The sequence below is a fragment of the Lithobates pipiens genome, unplaced genomic scaffold (assembly GCF_037356315.1).
Source record: "Lithobates pipiens isolate NorthernLeopardFrog02 unplaced genomic scaffold, aLitPip1_a1.2 Scaffold_19, whole genome shotgun sequence".
Lineage (NCBI taxonomy): Eukaryota > Metazoa > Chordata > Amphibia > Anura > Ranidae > Lithobates > Lithobates pipiens.
Window position 1 is genome coordinate 433,276,392 of NW_027507764.1, and position 25,206 is coordinate 433,301,597.

The window sequence follows — 25,206 nt, forward strand, 5'->3', positions numbered from 1 at the left end:
AATTTGGGGTCTTTTAGACCCCCGATCCCTCCATAAAGAGTACCTGTCACCACCTATTACTGTCACAAGGGATGTTTACATTCCTTGTGACAGCAACAAATAGCAATTCATTTTTTTATTTTTTAAATGACAATGTAAAAAAAAAAAAAAAAGAGAAAATAAATAAGACATTTTTTATTTTTTTTTAAACCATGGTCCCGCTTGCGCAGCAAAGAAAACGCGCTCGTAAGTTACCCCCTGCATACTTAAATGGCGTTCAAATCACACATGTAAGGTATCGCCACGATCATCAGAGCCAGGGCAATACTTCTAGCACTAGAGCTCCTCTGTAACTCTAACCTGGCAACCGTTTTTTTTTGTTTAAAGTGCCGCCTATGGAGATTTTTAGGTACAGTAGTTTGTCGCCATTCCATGAGTGTGCGCAATGAAATTTAGGTTATTATTAGTTAGTTAGGTATCTATTCACTCTGTGTAAAATCATCTTTTTCACATTATACAACAAAAATTGGGCTAACTTTACATTTACGTTTCATTTTTTTAAATTCATGAAAGTGTCTTTTAAAAAAAAAAAATTCTGTTTGAAAGACCACTGCGCAAATACAGTGTGACATAAAATATTGCAACAATCGCCATTTTATTCTCTAGATTCTCTGCTAAAAATATATATATATATATATATATATATATATATATATATATATATATATATAATGTTTAGGGGTTCTAAGTTAATTTTCTAGCAAAAAAAACGGATTTTAACTTGTAAGCAACAAATATCAGAAATAGGCTTAGACATGAAAGGGTTAAATTGCAGCTTACCAATACTTAGATGTAATGGCTGCATTTTTCTTTTTTAGGGTTCCTTTCCTTTATTTTTACCTGGTGATCCAGTCAGTAAGTCTGTTGTTTTTCAAAAGAACAAACTGTCCCACTAGGAAGAGTTTTCTTAAAGTGGTATTAAACCCAAAATCACAAATGCAGTATATTGCAGCTTACCAACCATTAGATGTGATGGCTGCATTCTTTTTTTTCGAAGGCTTTTCCCCCCCTCTGTTTTCACCTGGTGATCTGGCCATTAACACACCTTCTATATTAGAATGTCCTAACTCTGGGTGAATAAGCACAGGGGGCACTTTAGACAGCAGTGTTGTCACTCGGGAGGAGTGTTATGCGGCGTACACATGACCAGAATTTCTGACAGACTAAGTCCGCCGGTCTTCCGAACGGACTTTCGGCGGAGTTCCGACGGACTTTCCGAACTAACGGACTTGCCCACACACGAAATGGACTAAGTCCGTTGGAAAGTCACTTCGTTTTGAATGTGATGACGTACGATGGGACTAAAAAAGGAAGTTCAAAAGCCAGTAGCCAATAGCTTCCCTTGCATCATATTTGGTCCGTCGGACCAGCATACAGAAGAACGATTTTCCCAATAGGAATTTGAGTGCGTCGGACAGATTTGAAACATGTTCTATTGTTATGTCCGTCGGATTTTTAAAACGGAAAATGCTCGGATTAGCCCACACATGATCGGATTGTCCGACCTAGTCTGCCGGAAAGTCGGGTTGTGTGTACGCGGCATTACACGTACTCACAGGTTTAGATACAAATTGAAGCCAAACTCCAGCTACTGTGATACTTTATAAGCTGTTACAACAAACTGTTTTTTCCTTTTGGGATAAAGGTTTTACGTGAATAAATAAAAGTTGACCACTGTAAGCACCCCTGATAGTGTTAAATAGTTCGTCCCATCTCTGCAACTGATACATTCAGCTAGAGAGCTTGTTCTTTCAACAAACAGACTTAAAAGCTGGATCATAAGATGAAAATAAAGGAAAAAAAGCCTTAAAAAAGTAAAAGAATGCAGACATCACATCTAATGCCGCGTACACACGATCGAATTGTCCGGCGTACTTAGTCTGGCAAACAATCCGGCGGATAGTCCAGCGGACTTTCTACCGAACAGAGTTGGCCACACACGGACACACAGAAAGTCCGGCATTTGCTAGTGCGATGACGTACAGCACGTACGATGGGACTAGAAAAAGGAAGTTCAATAGCCAGTAGCCAATAGCTTCCTTTTCGTAACTTGCTTCTGAGCATGTGTCATTCTTAGTCCGCTGGACTAGCATACTCTCGAACGTATTGTCCGCTGAAACCCAAGTCCGGCGGAAAGATTGGACTGCAAAAATACTTTCTAAGTCCGCCGGACTTTACGCTGAGAAAGTCCGCTGAAGCCCACACACGATCGGATTGTCCAGTGAAATGCGTTTCGGCGGACTAAGTACGCCAGACAATTTGATCGTGTGTACGCGGCATAAGAATTGCTAGGCTGCAAGCTAATAAATGTTTGTTTTTGCACTTAATACCGCTTTAACTTCCTGTCCTGTACAACAACAAAAAGTAAGAGGAAAGTTCTCTAAAGTGAAGGAAATTCCCTCATAAACTGTTGCCAACCGAGCATATGTCCCTATTGAAAGACTTTATTTTTATTCTAGTTCCAATGTCAACTCAACATTGACTAGTTCCACTTCCAATGGTCACCAGGACAAATAGATTTTCTGTATCCAATTTGAGTCACAAAAATGCTGAGCTAAAGCTAGATGGGTCATTTCAGGGGTGCATTTAACAGTTTAAAAATATGCCACTGAGATTGTTCAGCAGAAGTTCACAAGTAAGATGAGCAAAAGTTCTTTGGCTCTTTGGACATTCGGTGGGAATCAAACGTGGGAATCAAACGTCATGCATGGTATTGGTATTTCTACTACTATACATAACTGCTTTCTTGCTCTCAACAGTTGCTTAGGCAGTAGTAGGTGCAGGAAGCCTCGGCCATATAAACAAAGGGCAGGGACATCACTGACCAAATATGGCCAATGACCCCTTTGTTACATTTATTGGTGGGGACCAAGAGATGTCATTCAGTGACTGGATTGGGCATGTCTGTCAGTTGGCAAATGTATTTCTTATTGTGGGAGCTGGAAGTTGTTCATCATGATTAACATGGATCTGCATTGTGGAACAATGTAATTATTGGATTTAAAGGGGGATTTCAAATTTTGATAAGCACCCCACCCAAGACCCCCACAACCAGTGGGCCAGGGTGGTGGGGAACGGGCCTTTGTCCTCATCAACTTGAGGGCAAGGTCCTTTGCTAGGAGGGTTGCCCTTGGAAAGGTACTTTCCCAAGTTGAGGTCCCCCATTAACATCTAGGATAAGGGTGTGGTAAACAGTAGATGAAGTTGTTTACAAACAGAAGGAAAGCAGATAGAGGTGTAATATCATTTAAACAGCATTTTCTTTCTCAGTTTTACATCTTGTACAGATGCGCCAAATCACACACAGGTTAAGGGCACCCCAAAGCATTTGAAGGAATTTTGACATTTTAATGTTGTCCTTAAAACATTATAAAGATTGACAGGAAAAGGGAGAGGGCAGTTTCTTGCCCCCCCTTTTCCTCATGGGAGAGCGGCTGGATCAGCTTTTTCAAGTTCCCCCCGCAGCACTCTTGTGGCCAGCGGGGAAACAGCTGTTAGTCACATGTTTTTGAGGAGGGGTACAGGTGACCTCTCTTCATGACATGTGTAAAGCCGGGAAGAACTGGTTTAAACCAGTTTTCTTGGGGTTATAAAAAGGGGGTTCTGCTGAGGGGGCTCATTCGCCTCAGAAGAAAAGCTGTGGTGTTCTCTCTGGGATTTTTCCTGAACAAACAGCCTCTTCTGTGGCCAGAAGATGAGCCTTCTTCGGCGACTGACAGAGCGGGCTGGAGAGGACGGCGGAGAAGCCTGGATTCGCCAGTGCTTAGATTTACCCCTCGCGGCGTGTCAAGAGGCTCCGGTGGGAGCTACACCGCCTGTCAGCTGTCCTGGTCCAGAGGAGAGAGGAAGAGAGTGGCCAGCGGTGGAAGCCTGGGAGCTGTCGCTGCGGGATGAAAAGGATGCCGAAGCTGTGGAGGAGGAGCCGCGTCAGCAAGGAAGCATCGCCCCAGGTCGGTCGAATGGGGCGGCGAAGAGGAAGTGAAACCCCCGCCGGAGCTATTCTCCTACCCCGACGCGCCCTGCTGTTTGCAAAAGAGCTGGTCCTTCTCAGGACCATAGCAGAGGGCAGGCGGGCGGGGGAAGAGCTCCATCGCGGAGCAACCTCTCTGAGGGAGTGGTCTCCCTCTCCACAGCGTCAGGCATCTCCTAGGCAACCGTCAATGCTGAATATCAGCGGAGCAGGGCCTGATAGTGAGCCTGCTTTACAACAAGGTAGTACAGGTATGAATGATCCTTCTGTTATTGATATATTGAATAGTTTTGTGGAGTTATTAGCAAAAGTGTTTAAGGAATTAGCCATTCAGAAATTAATTTGTCAGCCAGCTATAAATAATGTTTTAGCTTCTGATGTTTCAGCTATGGGAGTTTGGTCGCCATCTAGTGGCGTTGCTGCTAATGGCGCTCAAGCTTTGCCAATTCGTTTAGAGCAAATTAGTAATAGGTCTTAGGTCTTATAGCAATGCTAGGTCACAAAACTTGCCAGAAACTTGTTTAAAGGAATCCATGCCCTAAGGATAGACGTAGACCTGTATCAAAAAAAAAATAATAATTAATAATTGGTTACAAGCATTTTGTATTTTTTGCGGGTGTGCTGTGTGAGTAATCACCTGAAAACAGTACAGGTTATAATTGAGGCAAAAAAAAAAAAAAAAAGCCTTTGGCTGAATCTTTTTCTGCCCCAGAGGCAAACGGTGGCAAGGCCATTTTCAGCACCACCAGTTCAAAATGCTTCAGGTCACAAAAGAGGAATTTGTTTCAACTTCAACGATAGTCAGTGTAAATGGCTCAATTCATGTAAATACAGGCATGAATGTGCCTTTTGTGCTGGAGTGCACTCAGTTTCAAAATGTTTAAAAAAAATAAAAAATTAATGTCAGCAACAAATTTGCAATAAAGAAATTTTTCAAAAAAGCACACACACCAGTGATTTTTAGCAAGAATGCTCCTGTGATTTCAGGCATATCCAGACAAGTTGAAGGCACATTTTTCTCATTGAAGGTTTTAGGGATGTTTTTTTTTATTGCCTTTATTTCAAGGTCAGGGTTGAACCATAGTTGAGAATTTGAAATCGGTATCTGACTTTCCTCAAATAGTATTGGATACGGTTAATGTTGAAATCTCAGAAGGAAGGGTGGCGGGCCCCTTTTCTTTCCCTCCGTTTTTATAATTTCAGGATTTTCCTTTAGGTGTAGTTCCAATAAAGGAAAATAATTCTTTTAGATTAATTCATCACTTATTTTTCCTAAGGGCCGGTTCACACTGCAGGCGCGGCAAGGCGTCTCCGACTTGCCTCGCCGCGACCTGCGGCGGCCTCGGCGGCGACTTGCAGAGGACTTCTGTATAGAAGTCAATGCAAGTCGCCCAGAAGTAGTACAGGAACCTTTTTTCTGAGTCGGAGCGACTCGAGTCGCTCCTCTCAGAACGGTTCCATTGTACAGAACGGGGGCGACTTGCGGGAGCGAGGCGAGTCGTGTCGCCTCGCATCGCCCGCTGTGTGAACCGGCCCTAAAGGAAATTCCCTTAGACCAAATTGATGAGAGTATGCCATCAGTTTCATATGCTTCTTTTGAAGATGCTTTAGTAAAATTGAGAATTTTGGGGAAGGGAGCTATTGTAGCAGAGGCGGATGTCAAGTCAGCTTTTCGCTTACTTCCCATTAATCCTTCATCTTTTAATTCCCTTGTTTTTTCTTTAATGGTAACTTTTATTTTGATAAATGTTTACCTATGGTTGTTCTTTGTCCTGCTTTTATTTTGTTTTGTTTGTTTTTTTGTTTTTTTTCTCTTCATTTTTAGAGTGGGTAGTTTCTGCCGTTTCCGGGTCAAAATTTTTAATTCATTAGATGATTTTTTATTTTAGGCCCTCAGGATTCTTTTAATTGTGCCAACTTATTACAGACAATTTTTGAGGTTTGCAACCATTTTTTGGTATCCCATTGGCTCATGAGAAGACTATTTGGCCTTCCACTTGTCTGGAATTTCTAGGTATCATTATTGATACGGAGTTCAGGTTACCGGAAGAAAAAAATTGAGAAGATTAGTTCTTTATTGTTAAGCTAATCAGGAAAAATAAATAAATAAATAAAACTGCTTGAAGGAGATGCAGTCTCTTTTGGGCCTTCTGGCTTTGTTTCAAGGGTCATGCCAGTGGGCAGGGTATTTTCCAGGAGATTTTACCTCGCTATATCTGGTTTAGGATCCCCCCTTTTCTCATGTGCGATTGTCCAGTGATATGAGAGAGGATTTGCTAGTCTGGTTGCGGTTTCTCTCATTTCAATGGCAGGGGGATTTCATTCTAGATTCTGATTTCCTTCTCTTTACTGATGCCGCAGGGTCGCATGGCTTTGCCGCACTTTGGCAGAAGAATTGGTGCGCTGAACGTTGGCATGTCTCTTGGGTAGTGAAGGGTTACATTAAAAACATAGTTCCAAAAAAAAACTATTTCATATCATTGTTGCACTTGAACTTTGGGGTGCTTTCTTCCATAATAAAATAGTTTTAATACGTACAGATAATAAAGGAGTAATGCATGCTATTAATTGTTTAACATCTAAGTCTCCGCCAGTCATTGTCCTTATGAGATACCTGATTTTTAAATGATTACGTTTGAACATATGGTTGAAGGCTGTACTCGTGCCAAGTAAGGACAATGATTTGGCGGATGAGTTGTCTCGTTCACAGGTGGAGTGTTTTTCAAGCTACTTCCGTAGGCGGATCGTGTGGGACACTCCTGTCCAATCAGTTTATGGGACCTGGTTTAAGGCCTATTTCTATTTATTTTATCAATTCTTTGGCATCCTTTTACTGGGGCAGGATATCAGTTTGCCTGGTTTCTGTAAAAAAAAAAAAAATTTTTTAATATGATAGATGAACTGTTGGGTTCCTTGTCTGAGTTATTGTTGCTGCCTGAGCCGTGGTGGCTGGGTTGGATTTAAGTTTATTTTGTTGTTGCTGCCTGAGCCGTGGTGGTTGGGCTAGCTTTAAGTTTATTACTGTTATTAAAGTTTCTTGGTTCTCTGTTTGAGCAAAATTATTCTTGGTGCATACATACATAAAACTGTCGGGAATTTCTTTTTCTTGAAATTAAATAATGTGCCATCTTGCATGCAGTATTTTTCTATAAAGCAAGCTTTAATAGGTTACAAAAGGATTCATTTTAGGCCTGATTCAAGGAAGCCCATCACTCCTCTAGTACTGGGTGAGTTTTGCTCCGTGACGGATAAAATTTGTTTTTTCTCATTTTGATTCGTTTTTTTTTTTTTCGGGCAGTTTTTCAGTTATGTTTTTTGCGGCGCTTAGGGTATCTGAGCTGGTTCAACTACACATGTCTGAAGTTATTTTTGAAAGTTTCATTAAAAAATTTTAATTAGCAGATCCAAAACGGATCAGGTAGGTAAAGGTAATTGGTTAACATTAGATATGTGTATGAGTACTAGCATTTGCCTGGTGGCTCTGATACGTCAATATTTCTAATAAGTCAATATTCATCAATTAGGCCTTTGGAGTTTTCTAAGTTTTTTATTCATGAATCAGGGTTACCCCTTACTAAATACCAGTTCTTATGTGTTTTCAGGAGATGTTTAAAGGCCTTAAATTTAGACCAGGAACATTTATTGTCGCATTCTTTTCGGATTTGAGCAGCAACAGAGGCCGCTAGACTGGGTTTTCATGTTAGATCTATTAAGCAGATTGGTAGATGGAAGTCGGATAGGTACTTGCTTTATATTCGTCCTAACTTAATACTATGATTTATTTCAGGTAACACTCGCATTGTGTGGATGATTGGACACTCCATCTATTGGGCGAATTTGAGAGCTCAGCAACGAGTTTATACTAGCAATTTAGCATTGGATGCTTCTAAATTTAAGATTTTTTGGTGTGGAAAGAGGGGAATGTTATGGTCAGACCTAAATTCTTTTATTTCACAGCTTCTTCTTCATTTGCCCTCTCCGGATATCTTAATTCTTCATCTAGGTGGTAATAATATTGGTTACTATAAAACTTTAGACCTTAATTTCGGATTAGGGATGATCTTCAGAAGATACAGTTATTTCCCAAGTCAGTATTTTGTTGTTTTTTTCGGAAATTGTGCAGAGGATAGGTTGGCTTTCCTATCCTTCTGTACGTCCTTTTGAAAAAATCAGGAAGAGAGTGAATAGGGCAGTATCCAAGTTGCTATCAAGATTGGGAATGCTATCCTTTAGGCACACGGAGCTGGAAGGGGGTATCCCTGGCCTTTTCAGGCAGGATAGCATCCATCTGTCTGATATTGGCTTGGATATTTTCAATGTAGATTTAAGTTACTGTGTTGAGATGGCCGCGGGTTGGGGTTCTGTGGGCAGTTGGCCTTAGGTCCTCCTGCCCTTTTGGGTATTTTGTGTTGCTGCCTGAGCCGTAGTGACTGGGCTAGCTTTAAGTTTATTGGATGAGTTTTGATGAGTTATGTACAACATTTTGAAACCAATAATAAACAACCGCGGCCATTATTATCCAAACACCTGTCTTCTTGTCTTATTTCAAAAGTTATTGAAAAAAAATTCCAGCCTGCTATCCCATGCTGTTCTCCACCAAATATAATTTTTTAACGATGTATTTTGCTTTTTTACATGTCCCCTAGAGCAGTGTTCAATTCCCCATGTCATTTGTTTGACAATCCTATTAGCCTAGAAAATGTCCATTACTGTTTTTTAATATTCAGCTCCCATTGACCTTAACCACTTGCTAACTGCCTATCTGTAAATATATGTGATTACTTTATACTTAAATACCGGGGTTATGGCAGCTTCTAGCTACCAGTCTCCATAACCTTGCCATATTGTTTTTTTTTTTAACAGGTTAATGGGCATGATATCCACACTTTTTCCATATTAGAATAAATAACTGCTTCTCCTGGCCACGTGAAGTACAACAAAGCTTTCTGGTGATATACAGTACATATACATATTGTATTGTAACTATCTAAGTATTTGTCTTTCAGCTGCTGGTTTGAACCTGTTTGAAGGAGACATTGTAATTAATAAGGTTAGAGTTTTTTTATCTTATTCAGATTTCTAAGGTTTATATAAGTGATTTACTGCAAATAAAAGCAAGATCCAAATTAAAGTGGGTACAGATGGATATCAGTGTAATGGTGTTGTCAACCTAAAAGCAAACAATAAAACAGCAGTTTCAAACTAAGATGGGACTATGCATCCGGTTCACATTAATGTAGACCTGTCATCCATCTGACAGGGAGAGTGATAGATGGCAGGGAGAGGTTCCAGGTGAGTAGGGAAAGGAAGGGGACACATCATCCTTTCTGGACACCTCCCCATTTGGATATGGATAAGTCAGGCCACATTCTGCCCCTTAAAGCGGAAGTAAACCCATCCATAAAACAGTTTCATTTCCGGGGCATGCTGGAAATGTAACACTCCCATTGGTTGTGCTCTCAATCAAACTGTTAAACCATCCAATGGCTGGTGTCATGACTGATCACATGTGCAGCATCATGGTAGTTTTATATTAAACAGAGGCAAAGATGGCAGCTTCCTTGGCTGAAAACGATAGGGGGGGTTTACTTACACTTTAAGTCAGACACTGTTGGCACGAGACCTGCTCTGTTTCATGTTGCTACTGCATTCTGTGAGTGTTCCCGGATCTATATAAATCTTGTTCTTTGTAACTGGCCTCAGAGTGTTTACTGCCACGACACCACACTGCACCTCCCCATAAGCAAATAGATAAATATATGAAGAAGCTGTCAGGACTGTGTGCTAGGGATTGATTAAAGGGCAAGTTCACCTTTACAGAAAAATCTGTAAGGTTAACTTACACAGGACCGCCCTCCCCATCCCGCTGACCTGCAGCTCAGCGATCTCCCTTTCTGAGTCCTGGTATAGCCGCCTCACGGCTCCGGGGCTTAGAATTCCCCAGAGCTTAATCTCCTAAACATACCCCGTCAAGAGGGAAGTTTAGGAGAATTCTAATTGGGCGGTGCCAACCAATCAGAACCTGTGTAGCCTATTCTCTCAGCAGAGAAGAAGAGTGAAAGCTGCGGGGATTTCTAAGCCCCAGACCCCTAAAGCAGCTATACCGGGGCTCAGAACGGGAGATTGCTGCGATCCAGGCCAGCGGGACTGGGGGGGGGGGGGGTGAGGGGGGTGTCTGTGTAAGTTCACCTTACAGATTTTTATGTAAAGGTGAACTTAAACTTTAAGGATCCTTTATTAGTCTCCTTCTTATATTATAAAAACTTATTATAGTTCCCAATGTCACGTTTTCTTTCTTCCAGAAAAATGCAAGAAACACACTGACTGATGAAAGCTCCAGGTGGTCACAGACAATCCCATACTACCTAGAGGACAGTCTTGGTATGTATTAAAGTATTAATTCTGTTTACATTTAATCACCACCTTTTTGATGACTTTACAGCTTAGAATATTAAAATATTTCTCTTCTATTGGGTACTATAAAGGTCACTCCACTTGGAATGTCCCCTATCCCTTTTAGGTAGGATAAACGTCCTTAAAATGGCAATACTCCCTAAATTTCTGTATCTTTTCGAAACTCTACCTGTGGCCCTTCCCATGCCCCAACTCCGCAGTATCCAGAGGGCCTTTACTAAATTCATATGGGGTGACAAAGCACATAGAATTGCCCATACGGTTGTCTTTGCACCGCGCTCACACGGGGGTCTGGGAGCACCAGATATTATACGATATTACTACGTGACCCACTTATCTACGACGGTCTCCTGGTCCTCCTATTTTGCGACGAGTCGTTGGGCGGAGATAGAAATGAGTATCACTGTCCCGGTCCATCCCTGTTCTATGCTCTGGTCTGACCTATCCTCCTCTATATCACAACTTAGACGTATTTGCCTTGCTCCTATGCTATTCACTTTGGATATTTGGAACAAATGCCACAAGAAGTTCTCTCTTTCCTCTCCCTGTCCACCCCTTTTAAATGTTACTCACAACCCAGACATACCTGACAGTCTGTCCACAATGGCTATGACCCCGTGGACTCAAGCAGGCATTTTCCAACTTCGCCACTTAGTTCACCCAGTGTCCCGCAAACTTTTATCTTTTCCAGACTTACAAGACAAATTTGACATTCCACAGCGGTCCTTTTTCACTTACCTTCAATTTAAGCACTACTTTAGCTCTGTATCTCCTGCCATAAGCCTGGAAAAACCTAATGCCTTTGAAATGTTATGCACCCAGGGTTCGCATCAGAAGGGCCTCATTTCCGCTATTTACAGGACTCTTCATGACTCACTACCCCCCACTTTAGACTCACACCTTTATATGCGGAAGTGGGCCAAAATCATACCCGCTACTATTTCTCTCTCTCAATGGCAGGAGATCTGGACTTCCATCTCCAAAGTTTCGAGATGTGTTGAGCAGAAGGAAACTGCTTATAAAGTATTAATGTTTTGGTATAGGACCCCTGAAGTTTTACATAAGTATGATCCCTCACTGTCTCGTTTATGCTGGAGGTGCCTACAGGATATTGGCACACACCTTCATATCTTTTGGGATTGTCCACGTATCACGTCTTTTTGGTCTGTGGTCCAATCCATTCTCCAATCAGTATTGAAAAGAGATATCCCACTGAATCCGATACATTACCTGTTAGGCCTTCCGATCCTAGATCTTCCTAAATATGCTAAGAAACTAATGGCGTTCATACTCCTAGCTGCCAAGAGAGTGATACCGGCTCATTGGCTATCTCCCATACCTCCCACACAAGCCCATGTAGTCTCGTCCATTGCTCACATACGTAGGATGGAACATTTGACGGCAATGGCTCATGATTCCTTGCCCAAATTTTCCAAGACATGGGACCCATGGGATGCCTCCGTATTCAACCCAGAATCTTTTATTGCCCCCTCTGCCAGTCCTTCCTTGAGTGACCATAGGGAGATTTGATATCCTGTTTACTGTATTATACCGTATCAGACCGAGAACACCCTTACGTCTGATTTCCAATGTCTTAGTTTGCTCTATCCTTCTTTTTCAGTTATGCCATCACCATTGTTTACAGCTTCATGGTGTATCCTATCACTTACCTCGTTTGTAATCTACAATATGATGCCCCTATTATGTTTACCCAATATTATTGACTTCTGTACCGTTTGTATGACATTTTTGTACTGTTTACAAAATTTTTTTCAATAAATATACATTTAAAAAAAAAAAAGGTCACTCCACTGAAGGAATGACTTACAGGTGTGTTGTTACAACTTAACCACTTGCTTACTGGGCACTTAAACACCCTTCCTGCCCAGACCAATTTTCAGCTTTCGGTGCTCTCACACTTTGAATGACAATTACTCAGTCATGCAACGCTGTACTCAAATGAATTTTTTGTCCTTTTTTCCCACAAATAGAGCTTTCTTTTGGTGGTATTTGATCACCTCTGAGGTTTTTATTTTTTGCGCGATAAATGAAAAAAGACCGAAAATTTTGAAAAAAAACGCATATTTCTTTGTTTCTGTGACAGAATTATGCAAATTATAAATTTTTCTTCATAACTTTTGGCCACAATTTATACTGCTACATATCTTTGGTAAAAATAACCCAAATTAGTGGATATTATTTGGTCTTTGTGAAAGTTAGAGAGTCTACAAACTGTAGTGCGAATCGCACAAAATTGATCACATCTGATGTACTGGTGGCCTATCTCACTTCTTGTGACCCGAACAAGCCAGGAAAGTACAAATACCCCCAAATGACCCCTTTTTGGAAAGTAGACATTCCAAGGTATTTAGTAAGAGGCATGGTGAGCTTTTTGATGTTGTCATTTTTTTCCCACAATTCTTTGCAAAATTAAGATTTTTCATTTTTTTTTATTTTTCTCCACAAAATTGTCATTGTAATAGGTTATTTCTCTCACATGGCATGTGTATACCACAAATGACACCCCCCAAAAAATCTGCTACTCCTCCCGAGTATTACAATACCACATGTGTGGGACTTTTTCACAGCCTGGCCCCATAGAGAGGCCCAACATGCAGGGAGCGCCATCATGTGTTCTAGGAGCATAAATTACACATCTAACTTGTTGACTACTTATTACACTTTTGAAGCACCAGGACAATGACACGTGACACTGATGACAGATGGCACTGATACGTGGCAATGATGACACTTATACGTGGCACTGATGACACGTGGCACTGATGACAGATGGCACTAATATGTGGCACTGATGACACATGGCACTAATACGTGGCACTGATGACACGTGGCACTAATACATGGCACTGATGACAGATGGCACTAATACGTGGCACTAATACATGCCACCGATGACAGATGGCACTAATACATGGCACCGATGACGCATGACACTGATGACAGATGGCACTGATAAGTGGCATTGATGACACGTGACACTGACAGGTGGCACTGATGACAAATGGCACTGATACGTGGCACTGATGACAGATGGCACTAATACGTGGCACTGATGACAGATGGCACTATGTGGCACTGATGACACGTGGCACTGATGACAGATGGCACTTATACGTGGCACTGATGACAGATGGCACTGGGGACAAATGGCACTGACAACAGGTGGCACTGGGTACAGATAGCACTAGCAGGTGGCACTGGGGGCAGGTGGCACTGGGGGCAGGTAGCACTGGGGCGGATGGCACTGGGGCGGATGGCACTGGGGCAGGATGGCACTGGGGCAGGATGGCACTGGGGCAGGATGGCACTGGGGCAGGATAGCACTGGGGGAGGATGGCACTTTTTTTTTTTACACTTTTTTTTTTACTTTTTTTTTTTTTTCACTGACGGCCGCTGCAGCCGTTCATCTCTCCCCTCTCACACTCTGTCTGTGTGAGGAGGGAGAGCGGCGCTGAAAGATGATCTCATATGTTTACATATAAGATCATCTCCCATTGGACACGCCGATCGCGCTGTAAACGGCCGCTGTGATTGGCCGTTTACAGCGATCTGTGTTTGCCTGTCCCCAGGGGACACGGCAAACACAGTACTTCCCCGATGTGCACCCACGGCGGCACGCATTGCGGATGTAAACATTAGGACGTCCAGGGACGGCCTCCTGGATGAAAGCGCCCGCTCTACGGCCGTCATTCGGCTATAGGGCGGGCGCGAGGTGGTTAATACTCATTTGGTGTAACACACAGCCCTTGCTGACGCAAATTGCCCGCCTTGGCCATGCTTGAAACAGGTCATAAGGAAGTCAGCTGCAGGATAAACTACGTAGAGAACATGAACTGATCTTCACCTAAAAGTTTGATGCATTGCCCATATACACAATGCCTTAACGTAACCCCAAACATGAACCATTAACACCTGACAGCAATGTTTAACAACGTTTAACCCATTCACTGTAAAGCGCTGCTCTTTTTAGCAGTGCTTTACGGCCGTCTAAGCGGCGCTTTTCGTCTGTTAGTGGGAAAGAAGGGGTTAAAAACTCCTGTGTTGCGTTGCTTCCAAATCACTTTTCAGGCGATTCGGAAGTGCTACCTATTCATTCCAATGGGCAGGACGATTTGGGAGCGTTAAATACAGCGCTGCCAGCCTGCCCCAAAGATGCTGCTTGCAGAACTTTTTGGAACGTCCTGCAAGTGCACCGCTCGAGTGTGAAAAGTTACACTTGAATGAATGGGAGGCGGTTTTCAGGAGCTTAGCAGAGGCTATTTCTAGTGCTAAAGCACCTGAAAACCGCCCCAGTGTGAAAGGGGTCTAACCTATTTTGTATTTTGTCCTAACATGCTTGAGTTGGTGTGTGGTATTTTTTTCCTCCATACCTAAATGTTTGGCTTTCTACATGTAACACTAACCCCCGAAGGAGCTGCTGGTTTTATTGGGCTTACCGTTACCTTCTTGACCTCGTCTGCATCTAGGAGTTTCCTGTGGTAGATGGCCCAAAGAACCGCAGAAACTGACACTGGATCCTCTTTTTGGGATATTTATTGAAAAGATAACACAGTTTCTCAATGAAGGGTAGAGGGTTAGGAAGAAAGTTCAGGTACTTTTGGAACTGCAAAAATAGGAAGTCTCTCACAATAGAAATCCAGAGAATTACCGTTTCACAACTGGATTCTCACAACTACCGGATAGGCCTTCTCTCACTAAGCCTAGCAGCCGATAGGGTGTTAAGTAAAGCAAAGTCTCTGCCACAGACTTGAATGTAGAAAATTTGAACAAGTCTCTGCCACGGACTTGGGTGTAGAATATTTGAACAAAGTCTCTGCCACAGACTTAGGTGTAACTGAGGGATGTAGGTAGATTTAACGAGCTATTATATGGTACCCGTATCTCGCAGCCGGTCCGGCGATACCGTATGAGTGTAGATCCATTTAGTATCCTTCAACTGAGCCTCCAGGCTCCTTCAGAGGAGCCAGCCTTGTGCATGTCCTCCTCCCCTGGGTGCTTCTCCAGTTGCTGGGCCTCTCTTCAGATGAGACGGCACCAGACCACCTTTGAATCCTCCTCTCGGCTACTTTGCCTCGAGATATCCAGCCCCGAGACTCGGAATTAGATGGATCCGCACCCCAGTCCTTGAGGGCCATGGGGGCTGGTCAGGAGGACCAGGACCAAACAGACAGAAAGATCTTCTGGACCGGAACCCAGAAGCACGTGATGTCAGTACCTTAAATACCACCTCCCAGAATGCATAGCAGGACGACACTCCCACTAGGCTGGTTTCCGAGAAAGGATGGCACTCAATATGCCCAGCCAGACTGCGTTCTCACACTTGCCAGCGGTGACAGCGACACCTGTGGCCAAGGAGAACCTAGTGCAATCCAGTTAGACTGGTACTGAAACCATAATTTAGCATAATTAACCCTAAAACCCAACTGTGGTTTTAGGAATATTCATTTTAAAAAAACATATAGCGCATGCTCGTCAAGAGGCGGTGCTACATGCACCATGCCATATGCACAGTGTATGGAGTTCTTTGTACTCCAATCTGTAAGTGCTGGTTCAGTGTGGCATTATGTCAAGGTAAAGTGTTATTAACCTCTTGCCGACCACCCCACATACATTTACTGCCTGGCTACGGCTCCTCTGCGCAGAATCATGTACATGTACATGATTCTGCACGTCTGGGTCTGGGGCACGCACGCACATCGCTGACGACAGCTGCCACTGTGATTGGACACAATGGGAGCCAATCAGCGGGCCCAGTGCACTCGATGTCCACCGGCACCCATCCATCGTTCGGGAGAGAAGCAGAAAACAAAGCAGATCGCCATTCTGTAAGAAGGGTAGGTAGTGATCTTGTGGTCCTGCGAAGCAGGAACACGGATCTCTGCCTTCCCACAGTACAGGCACCTCCCTCACAGTTAGTAAACACTCCCTAGGCACATATTTAACCCTTTGATTGCCCCTGATGTTAACCCCTTCCCTGCCAGTGTCATTAGTACTGTGACAGTGCATAGTTTAGCATTGATAACTGTATTAGTGTCACTGGTCCTCAAAAAAGTGTCACTTAGTGTCCAATTTGTCTGCCACAATATTGCAAAGTTGCTAATCCCCGCCATTACTAGAAAAAAAAATAGAGAGAGAAAAATTCCATAAATATATATCATCGTTTCTAGACGCTATGACTTTTGCGCAAACCTCTTATTGGGATTTTTCACCAAAGACATGTAGCAGAATACATATTGGTCTAAAGTGATGAAGATATTACATTTTTTATATTGGATATCTTTTATAGCAGAAAGTAAAAAATATAGTTTTTTTTTTTTTTTTTTAATTGGTCTTTTGTTTATAGCGCAAAGAATAAAAACTGCAGAGGTGATCAAATACCACCAAAAGAAAGCTCTATTTGTGGGAAAAAGTGACATAAATTTTATTTGAGTACATCGTTACATGACCACACAATTGTCAGTTAAAGTGATGCAGAAAATGGCCTGGTCATTCCAGAGCTGAAGTGGTTAAACCTTCGCTTTTTCTCTGCTGAGGTCCCCCTCCAGCGCTCCAGGTCCCTCCTCTTCGATTGGTGCCCTCACAGAAAGCCATTTTTCGAGCCGCACTGCCTGCCTCTATTGACACAGAGCTTGGCCCCGCCCCCACTCCCATGTCACAGCATTTATTAACAGCTGTTTCTACTTAGGGAGCTGCTAAGGGAGTATTGTCGCCATAGGACTGGAAGTCTGGAAAATGGCAGGATCTCTAGTAAAAAAAAAAACACAGAAAATTGAAAGAAAGAAGATGGAAAGAATTACTTTGCACATTATAACTCAAGGTTCCACCCCAACACTTAGGGCTCAATTTATAAAACATTCTTTGCATGAATGTCAGAAACATGTAAACTGAGCTAAATTTTGTTTCTGAATAGATTAACTTATGTATCATCAGCTCCGTCTAGTGGCCAAAGTACAGTATATTTTTTCATTGAGTTTTTCGGAAAACTATACCACATTTTGTCTACTAGATAGAGCTGATGCTACAGAAGTTAATCTATTCAAATAATTATGGTGAAATTTTGCTGCGCAAAATTTTCCGACCTTCATACAACAAATGTTATATAAATAGACCCCTTAGGTCTCATGCACACAGGGCATTTTTACAGCTGCTTTTAGCAGCGTCAGATTTTTTTTTTTGTGCAGCTTAAAAACGCCTCTTCATGTTATTCTATGTGTCCATGTGCACACAGGCTTTAGTGGCATAGGCATTTTCAAGCTGTAAAAAAAAACCCATGGTTGGCGCGTTCTGAGGACCGGTGTTAGAGCTGTGAAAATGTCAGATGCTGATAAAAAGCTGCTAAACGTGGGTTAACACTGGAAACAGCCGTGCTAAGCCTCGTCAAGTGTTGTTTTTTTTATGTCAAAATCAATGGTTCCCTATGAGAACCCACTGATTTGAATAGGAGTCTCACCACAAGTCGGATCATGATGATCCAACTTGTATTGCGGCTTGTGCACTGAGGATGATGAAGGGGAACCCTCGCCAAAATGGAAAAGAAAAACTGACGTAGGGTCCCCATCTCCCCCGTTAGAGCATACCAGAGGGGAACTTTTAAGGGAACTAATTTTTTTTAGCGTGGGGTTCCCCCAAAATTCACACCAGACCCTTACGCAAGCACAACAGGCCAGGAAAGGAGGGGATGAGCTAGCGCCTCTCTCCAGGACTATACCAGGCCACATGCCCTCAATATAGGGGGTGTGGGTGCTTTGGGGCAGGGGGGGCCCTGCGCCCCCACCCCAAAGCAGCTTGTCCCTGTGTTGATGGAGACAAGGGACTCTTCCCAACCACCCTGGCCAATGGTTCTTGGGGTGTGTGGGCTTATCGGAATCTGGAAGCCCCCTTTAACAAGGGGCCCCCCAGATCCTGCCCCCCCCCACCCTATGTGAATGAGTATGGTATACATTGTACCCCTATCCATTCACCCCCAAAAAAGTGTCAAAAATAAAAACAGTACACAGGTTTTTGATAAAGTCATTTATTAAAGCAGCTCCTGCATCTCTGCAGGCCCACCACTCCAGATCCCCCCCTCCCCCATCTCCCCCAGCCTAGCAAATAAGCATTGTTCCTGCCACCAGCATGAAGAGCCACTTGCTTATTATATGTAGGTTCTCTCTTTCCTGGAGCATGTAGTTCCCCTGTAGCTTATGATTCTGTGTGCTCTATATACAGTATCTCACAAAAGTGAGTACACCCCTCACATTTTTGTAAATATCTTTTCATGTGACAAAACTGAAGAAATTACACTTTGCTACAATGTGAAGTTGTGAGTGTACAGTTTATATAACAGTGTAAATGTACTGTCCCCTCAAAATAACTCAACACACAGCCATTAATGCCTAGATCCTCAGAGAATTATTTGCCATGAAGTGCCATATAGAACTTCCAGTGACAAGTATGAGAGAGTGGGAGCGCTAATACCAATATTTCACACACCTGCTCCCCATTCACACCTGAGACCTTGTAACAATAACAAGTCACATGAAATTGGGGAGGGAAAATGGCTAATTGGGCCCAATTTGGACATTTTCACTTAGAGGTGTACTTTTGTTGCCAGCAGTCTAGGCATTAATGGCTGTGTGTTGAGTTATTTTGAGGTGACAGCAAATTTACAGTTATACAAGCTGTACACTCACTACTTTGCATTGTAGCAAAGTGTCATTTCTTCAGCGTTGTCACATCAACACATATAATAAAATATTTACAAAACTGTGAGGGGTGTACTCGCTCTTTTGAGATACTGTATATGTCATGTGCATATTAAATGTAGAATTAATGGTTCATCTGCTACATGGCCTCAATCTACATATAAAAACTAGGGATGAGCCCGATGTTCAAGTCGAAAGTAAGTTCAACTTGAACATCGGGTGTTCGCCGAACAGCGACCAATATGCGTCATCCGCAGCAAATTCGAAAGCCGTGGAACGCTGTTAAAGTCTATGGGACACTAACATGAAAAACCAATAGTGCTCATTTTAAAGGCTTATATGCAAGTTATTTCCATAAAAAGTGTTTGGGGACACGGGTCCTGCCCCAAGGGACATATATCAATGCAAAAAAAAGTTGTAATTACGTTTTTTCGGGAGCAGTGATTTTAATAATGCTTAAAGTGAAACAATTCAATTTGAAATATTCCTTTAAATATCGTGCCTGGGGGGTGTCCTTAGTATGCCTGTAAAGTAGTGCATCTTTCCCATGTTTAGAACAGTAACACAGCAAAATTACATTTCTAAAGGAAAGCATTTCATTTAAAACTATTTGCTGCTGCAATACATTTTTGGATCCTGGCAATATAGATACAAATCATTAAAAAAAACAGCATGGATTTCCCCCCAAGTCCATTACCAAGCTCTTTGGGTCTGATATGAATATAAAGGGGAACCCCGCACCAAAAGTAAAAACAAAAATTGCATGTGGGTCCCCCCAAAATCCATACCAGGCCCTTTGGTTCTGGTATGGATTTTAAGGGGAACCCGAGCCAAAATTTTACATACCAGACCCTTATCCGAGCACACAACCTGGCAGGCCACTGGAAAAGGGGGACAAAAAAGCACCCCCCCAAACCATACCAGGCCACATGCCCTCAACATGGGGAGAATACTTTGGGGTCCCCCCAAAGCACCTTGTCTCCATGTTAATGGGGACAAGGGCCTCATCCCCACAACCCTTGCCTGGTGGCTGTGGGGGTCTGCAGGCAAGGGCCTTTTAGGAATCTGGAAGCCCCTTTTAACAAGGGAAACCCCAGATCCTGGCCTCCCCATGTGAATGGGTATAGGGTACATTGTACCCCTACACATTCATCTAAAAAAGTGTCAAAATGGTAAAAATTACAGTAGACAATTTGGGACAAGTCCTTTATTTATTTATTTTTAAAAACTGTCCGTGATGTCAACTCAACTTCGATCACATCGTCTGACAAATGGAGAAAAAAAAACCCAGATAAAACTCTGCCTCCATGGGCGGCTCCCACTGACTGCAGGCTTTCTGCAATGACAGCTGTTATATCGCTGAGGGCAGGGCCACCTGGTGACGTAAATGGGTGACCCCGCCCCCTCTGACGTTACGTGACATCAGAGCATCCTCCCCATGTTGAGGGCATGTGGCCTGGTATGATTCAGGGGTGTATGCTCTTCCGCCCCCTTTTCCTGCAGCCTGCCAGGTTATGTGCTCAGATAAGGGTCTGATTTGTTTTTTGGGGGGCCCCTACGCCATTTTCTCTTAATTTTGGCTTGGGCGTTCCCCTTAAAATCCATATCAAACCTGAGGGGCCTGATATGGATTTTGGGGGGGACCCCATGCCATTTTTTTTATTGTTTCACTTTAAGCATTATTAAAATCACTGCTCCTGAAAAAATGTCAGTTTTTTAAAACCTTTTTTTTTTACATTGATAAAAGTCCCCTGGGGCAGGATCCGGGTCCCCAAACACTTTTTATGGTAATAAATTGCCCATAAGCCTCTAAAATTAGCACTTTTGCTTTTTTATGTTCGTGTCTCATAGACTTTAACGGTGTTCGTACAAATTTTTTGCTTGTTTGCAAGTTCTGATGCAAACCGGGGTGTGTTCAGTTTGATTCATCCCTAATAATAACATTCACAATAAACCTTTTAATTTTATGCAAACACTGGTGTTTAATCCAGAATAGTCATGTACAGCCAATTCATGTCTATTGGAAATGCAGGGAGTTACTGTATATTGCATGGGCTTAGGTGCCACAGTGCAAGAGGCCCAAATATTGCATAACTCAGGTAAGATTATCATTACAGTACAAATATAAACAATAATATTTAATCGAAGCATCAAGGCAGTACAACTGAATGTTCATTTAAATGATCTAAATACATTTTTGATGCAGCAAAACAAAAGTTGTGCTAATTCTTAGGGCCGGTTCACACAGCGAGGCGCGGCGAGGCGTCTCCGACTTGCCTCGCCGCGACCTGCGGGGACCTCAGCGGCGACTTGCAGAGGACTTCTGTATAGAAGTCAATGCAAGTCGCCCCCGAAGTCGCCCAGAAGTAGTACAGGAACCTTTTTTCTGAGTCGGAGCGACTCGAGTCGCTCCTCTCAGAACGGTTGCATTGTACAGAACGGGGGCGACTTGCGGGAGCGAGGCGAGCCGTGTCGCCTCGCATCGCCTCGCTGTGTGAACCGGCCCTTACAATTAGGTGACTAAAGGAAAGTAGCGACAGTGTACACAGCCAGCTAAATTCCGATCAAGCATACACACGGTCGCATTTTCCGATGAAAAGCTCTCATCAGTCTTTTGCTGGCCGAAATTCTGATCGTGTATTAGACTTTGTGTACACTTTGTTTTGATAAAAGCTAATTTAAACTGAAAGCTCAGTTAGACTTTAAAGTGTTACTAATCCCACAACAATAAAATCAGTCTGTATATGCAGTAAAACATGCTTATTATACTTACTGTGAGATGGTGTAATAAAGCTATTTGATCCTGTCTTCTTTGATCCTGCCCTTCTTTTACTGTCCCCAATCCATCTTCTGATAGTACAGAGCCTTGGGTATGCTCTGTGCATGCTCAGTTAGGTGTGTTTTGCTAGAGTTTTTTTTTGGGGAGGTTGCATGTGATCAGCACAGGGCCAATCAGTACTGTCCAGACAGAAAGACAGGGGTCATGCAGCCTTATAGGAGGGGAGAATGAAAACTCCTCCTGCAGGCTTTAACCAGTGCTAAGCTGAATACTGATCGAAATCACAAGACTTCTTTATACTGCTGATGAGAAAGGGTATTTAGCAGTTTATATTCACTAAAATAATTGCATTTCTATGTTCTGTGTACTGTGTACTGTGTTATGTGTACTGTGGGAGACCAGATATAGTAAATGCAGGGTCCTGGGTTTAGTAACACTTTAATTGTTATGATTTCCTGTTTTGAGATTTAGCATTTAAATGTGAACCATAATCATTTGTGTGCTTTTTTTTAAATGGAAGAAATGAATGCAAAGGGTGTTATACTGCAAGCATTTGAACGCTACAGGCTGAAAACATGTCTTGATTTTAAGCCATGGGCCGGAGAAAAGAACTATATTTCTGTGTTTCAAGGAGAAGGGTAAGTCATAAGTAAACATACAAACAAAATAGATATACTGTATGTTTCATTCCATTTGCCAGAAGAATAGCTGAATCCACAAAATTCAAATAAAGACCATGAACCAGGGCTCCATTGATACCTTCTTAATGTTAAATACTCCAACCTTACACAGTAATACATTCATGAGCATGAACATGTGCATTACCAGTAACAGATTAGTATGTTGCTATTATTGGTGCAATAACTGAAAAACAAATTATTGGTTCAGCAACATACCTTTGCCTCTAAAAACAGCGACCGGGTGGCTTTTGCTGCTTCTCAGTTTACGTCCCTGCTATATATAGAACATTTCTTTGTAAAGCTTTCTATACAACTGTACACCTAAGAACTTGACTTATTGAGTGGATTTCACAATTTATTCTACATTTGCTTGTTGATTTAATAAGAATTGAGCAGTTGGCAATAGAATACAAGGGACACGTGTGTTGTGTCATACAAATGTTTTCTGTGCAATCATGACACGATTTCACCCAGGATAATGCACAAATCCACATGTGGGAGTTGCGAGGGATAGAACCTGTTTGGTTTTTGTTCAGTGTTACTATTGTTTAATAGGCAACAAAAGCATACCTGTAACAAACATGTCCCCTGCCACCACCTATAACTGGTCTGCACAGCAAGGAGCACATGGGAGGGCAACACGTGCAAGACAAAACCAGAGAAATGTTTAGGCTTCTTTCACACCGGGGCGGGCAAGCGGGCGGTGGCAGTACAGTGGCATTATTTGGATGCTGGCGGTTGAAAAAGGGTTAAAACCGCCGCAAAGTGGCTCTGCAGCGCCGCTTTGCTGGCAGGTTTGCAGCACTGCCCCATTGTTTTCAATGGGAAGGGGCGCTTTAGGAGCGGTGAATACACTGCTCCTATACAGCTGCAAAGATGCGGCTTGCAGGACTTTTTTGACCGTCCTGCAAGCGCACCGCTCCAAAGCTCTTTCAGGGTGCTTTGCAGATGCTATTTTTAGCACTATAGCACCTGCAAAGCACTTCAGTGTGAAAGCAGCCTCAATGTTTTTAACGCATACTGTTAGACAGGTTAATTTGGTTGGTAAACAGACTGGTTGGTGAGTTGAGCTGGGAATTTCTCTGGTTTTGTCTTGTATGAGTTGCCCTTCCATATGCTCCTTGTTGTGGGTCAGTTAAAGGTGGGGGTAGGGGCCATTTTGTTTGTTACTGATGTAATGATGAGGGGACACACTGAGCACCTTTGCTGACATTGTGCTATGTGCTGGGTGTCCAATGTGCCTCTGTGCCTTTAACCAATTAAGGACCGCCGCATGGCAATGTACGTCGGCAGAATGGCACCAACAGGCACAAACACGTACATGTACGTGCTTGCCTTCCAGCGGGTGGGGGGTCCGATCGGACCCCCTCCCGCTCCAGCGGCGGTCCGTTTCGCTTCAGAAGCGATCCGGGATGAGGGGATGGCCGTTGGTTTCTGGTCATCCCCTCTCGATCGCTCCTGGCGAATGAGAAGCTTCCCCCGCCTATGTAGTGTAAACACAGGCAAGGAGGAAGTGATGTCATTCTCCTCGGGGCGGTCTTTTTGACAGGACTGCAAGGAGAACACATAGTAAGTGCACCAAATACTACACTGACACGTAGGCACACATAGGCACACAAATCCCCCCCGATAGTTTTTCTGTTCGCTGCATTAGTGTCACTGGTGCCACTAGGTAGCTAGTTATTTTTTTAGGTTCACCGCCAGGTTTATATAGCGCTAGGTACCCCCATATACTCCCCAATAATGGTTTTAACCCCCTGATTGCCCCTAGTTAACCCTTTCACCCCCTTTTGCCAGTGTCACTAAGCAATAGTTTTTCTGATCGCTGCATTAGTGTCACTGGTGCCGCTAGGTAGCTAGTTATTTTTTTAGGTTCACCGCCAGGTTTTTATAGCGCTAGGTACCCCCATATACTACCCAATAATGGTTTTAACCCCCTGATTGCCCCTAGTTAACCCTTTCACCAGCGATCACCGTATAAGTGCCACTGGTGACGCTGGTTAGCCAGTTAGTTATTTAGGTTCCCCGTCAGGTTTTTATATAGCGTCAGGGACCCCCATATACTACCTAAGATTTTAACCCCCTGATTGCCCCTAGTTAACCCTTTCACCAGTGATCACCGTATAAGTGTTATGGGTGACTCTGGTTAGTTAGTTTGCTTTTTACAGCATCAGGGCACCCACCATTTATTACTCAATAAAGGTTTAACCCCCTGATCACCCGGCGGGTGATATCAATTAGGTTTTAGGGTCAGGGTCTGCGTCGCCCCATGTAGCGCTAGGTTAATGCCAGTACCGCTAACACCCACGCGCAAAGCATACGCCTCCCGTAGTGGTATAGAATCTGAATAGATCAATTTCTGATCTGATCAGATCTATACTAGCGTCCCCAGCAGTTTAGGGTTCCAAAAAAACGCATTGTTAGCGGGATCAGCCCAGATACCTGCTAGCACCTGCATTTTGCCCCTCCGCCCAGCCCACCCAAGTGCAGTATCGATCGATCACTGTCACTTAAAAAACAGTAAACACATAACTGCAGCATTTGCAGAGTCAGGCCTGATCCCTTCGATCGCTAATAGTTTTTTTGGTAGCGTTTTATATTTTAATCCTGAAGGCAGTG

The 25,206-nt window shown here is 43.0% G+C and overlaps 1 protein-coding gene across 1 annotated transcript in view; it reads left to right on the forward strand.

Moving 5' to 3' along the window:
* The window catches only part of LOC143998081 (meprin A subunit beta-like), a 106,545-nt gene that overhangs the window by 41,762 nt on the left and 39,577 nt on the right, over positions 1-25,206 (forward strand). Inside the window, exons 4-6 of the mRNA XM_077493837.1 lie at positions 9,016-9,059; positions 10,312-10,390; positions 22,428-22,545. Coding sequence (XP_077349963.1) covers positions 9,016-9,059; positions 10,312-10,390; positions 22,428-22,545 — 241 coding nt within the window. The remainder of the gene's footprint in view (positions 1-9,015; positions 9,060-10,311; positions 10,391-22,427; positions 22,546-25,206) is intronic.